This window comes from Myzus persicae, unplaced genomic scaffold, assembly GCF_001856785.1.
Source record: "Myzus persicae strain clone G006 unplaced genomic scaffold, MPER_G0061.0, whole genome shotgun sequence".
Lineage (NCBI taxonomy): Eukaryota > Metazoa > Arthropoda > Insecta > Hemiptera > Aphididae > Myzus > Myzus persicae.
This window is the reverse complement of record NW_019101076.1, coordinates 12415-15660: the sequence shown is the minus strand read 5'-3', so window position 1 is coordinate 15660 and position 3246 is coordinate 12415. Positions and strand designations below refer to the sequence as shown.

General features: G+C 30.7%; 1 protein-coding gene across 1 annotated transcript; it reads left to right on the top strand.

Annotated features, from left to right (window-relative positions):
• The first annotated feature begins 205 nt into the window (after nt 1-205).
• Nucleotides 206-2694, top strand: LOC111027610. Its single transcript, XM_022306009.1, has 2 exons — nt 206-359; nt 1943-2694. The coding sequence occupies exons 1-2, from the start codon at nt 206-208 to the stop codon at nt 2692-2694; spliced, it is 906 nt and encodes a 301-aa protein (XP_022161701.1).
• Nucleotides 2695-3246: the final 552 nt, after the last annotated feature.

Sequence of the window (3246 nt, the reverse complement as noted above, 5' to 3'; positions counted from 1 at the left end):
TAATCGTTTGTTTAATAAAACACGGGTTAATATATTGGAGACCTCCCACCGACGCGATGCGACGTGACTGCGACGCGACACGAAAGCAACTTATCGCGCGCGACTAGTGCTGTCAGTCGCTTGATAAAAGTTGCCTGGTCAACCACATGACTTTTTCTAATAACATAATTAATTATATTATTATTTGGCAAATATCACTTACAATATGGCAAAAACCAAAGAAGAAAACTTAACAATAAAACTAGTTGAAGCCGTAGAGCAATATCCCTGCTTATATAACTTCAAAATACCTGAATACTCCAGAAGGGACATAACAGAAAAGGCCTGGTCAAAGGTAGCAGAAGAAGTCAAAGAGTCAGGTAATAATATTTGTATTTTATTTTTATTATAAGTGCTATAATATATTTAAAAAAAAGTAAATCAAATTTACAAAATTATACCTAGTACTTGCGAGTAACAAACTAAAAATTATATTAGATTATAAATTGTATTATATTATTTATTTTATTACATTATTTATATTAGTAAATCATTATAGATATGAACAATTTTAGAAATCACACTATACTCATTTGAAACGAAATAATAATATAACGTAGATAGGTAATAATGTATAGTTTTTAATAATATTAGGTAATCCGTTAATCATTTACGGTAAATAATAATATAATATAAAAAATAATATAATATATTTAATCATTTAATGTATTATTGTATATTTTCTGTTTGAAATTCTATTAATAAAATACCCTTGTGTAATACTGTAATGCAAAAATCTATAAATAATTATAATGACCCATTATTAGACTTTATTTTATTATTATTAAATATTATTTATAAATATAAGGTTATGAATATTAGATATTATCATTTTATCAATTTATTTATATCGTAATGACTATCGTAAAAACTATACACAGTTATTCCACTGCCATGGCAGTGATGCATAGGGTTTAACAAAATATGAAGCCAAATATTCTCTGAGATCACTCGCTGTTTGTGTCCTCGGCAACTCATTTTGATCTTGGTTGTCCATGATAAACTCGTTGGGTACTTGGAAGTCTTGTGAATTATTTATATCCAAATCAATAGAAGGTATATACTGCCGACCTTCCCTTTTACGTATGAAATTGTGGAGAATACATACTGAACGTATTATATTGCTTATGGTAGTTTCATTAGTGCATCGTATTGGTGACATCAATACCTGAAATTTTTGTGACATCATGCCAAACGAACACTCAACAGTTTTTCTACCTCTACTGAGTCTGTAGTTAAATATTCGTTTTTTATTTGTTAATGTTCTTCGTGGGTTTGGTCTCATTAAATTTTTTTTCAAAGGGAACGCTTCGTCGGCTACGAAATAAAATGGAAAATTAATTTCGTTAGGGTCATTAGGCAATGGTTTTGGATTTGGCAAATTTAAACCATCTCTTTCAAGCCAACGACCCATTCTTGATGCTCGAAAAATACCACCATCACTATTTCTGCCTGCGAAACCAGTTTCTATCATGATGAAGTTTCCATCTGCATCACTGCAAGCCATTAAAACAATTGAATGGTATGTCTTATAATTGAAGTTAGTTGATCCTGTATTTGGAACTTTTTGTATTCTTATGTGTTTTCCATCTATAGATCCTACACAATTTGGTAAATTCCATAATCTGTAATACTGATTAGCTACACTCATCCATTTTTCTTCAGTTGGCATTGGCATGTATTCGTCAACTAAACATTCCCATATTTTTTTTGTAGTTTCCGATATTATTTTACTTATTGTGTTAGCACCTCGAGCAAAATAAAATGCTAGGCTGGAATAAGTAGATCCTGTTGCCAGGTACCTAATGTAAAAAAAGTTTTCATTACTTTTTATTTTATACATTTCCTCTTTAAGTATAAAAGTATATAATTAATGTTTTATTATTTTATATTTTATATATAGTTACATTTTGTAAAGAAAAATGGAAAAACCTAAGAACTGTCTTTGTCAGAACTAATAAATCAGCACCTAGTGGATCTGCTAGAAAATCAAAGAGGCCGTACTATTTAAATGAACATTTGCAATTCCTTTTACCATATGTAAAACCTAGCACTGATTTGACTACTTCAGGAAATCTTCCTTCTCCCACTCCAGATCACGACATTTTATTAGAAAATAATGAACAAAGCGACGCTGAAGACCAAGATGAAGATCTCGTTCAACAAGAACAACACGTTAGTGACAAAATCATAAGTGAAAACCAAGAAAAAGTTCGTAGTCCTGAAGAAAAAACAAAAGGTATTAAGAAACGAAAGAGTGAACTTAGTCAAGCTGACCAAAGTTTAATTGATTTTGTGAAAATGAAGAAAACTCAAATGTGCGGAGAAGATCCTAGAAGAATGTACCTTCTTAGTTTATTACCTGATGTTAACGCCATGACCGATAAACAGATGAGAATGTTTAAAAAAAAAGTATCAAATTTGATTGATGACATTTTAACTGAAAATCCAACTCCTCAAAATCAAACACCGACTTTAAACACTTTATCTAATACTCGTCCTCAGACTGCATTTTCTAATTACTCCGGTTCGTCATTATATACATATAATAACTCACACAACAGTTTCACGCCAATCCCCTCTCCTGAAGAAGTTACCTCACAAATATGCAACCAAAACGAACACTTAATAGATGATTTGCTGTACATTGGCTAAAAGAAGTTTATTACGGGTACTACCTGTTACATTAAAGTTCATGAAAATTATTTAGTATACTTAATTTTATTTTCTATTTCTATTTCTACATTATTATTATGTGTATGTTAATAAAGTGTTAATAAGTAAATAAAGAAAAATTACCTCAATGTTATCATTAATCTTTCACGCACACATACACAACGACGGAAATGTGTGTCTTGTTTTTCAATAGCCGGTCCCACTTTTTCTACAAGTAAGTTGAAACTTTCTTTCTTCATGCGATAAAAAGATTGAAATTTTACATCGTCTTGCATTAATTCATTAGCGGAAACAAATATTCGACAATTAATATTATTTTGTATGTATGGATGTATCCAATATTTCCTTTTTTTTTTAATTTTACGGTGTTGATACCAATATGACACAATACAAAACTCGTCATCTTCAGAAGACGACATGATTGCTACTGACTACTGAGCAACTGCCGAGACATCGCCTATAGTGTGCAGAAATCCTGACGTCAGGTCGTACGATATTTTTGTTGGCAACTATTTTTTTAAATCGTGTCAA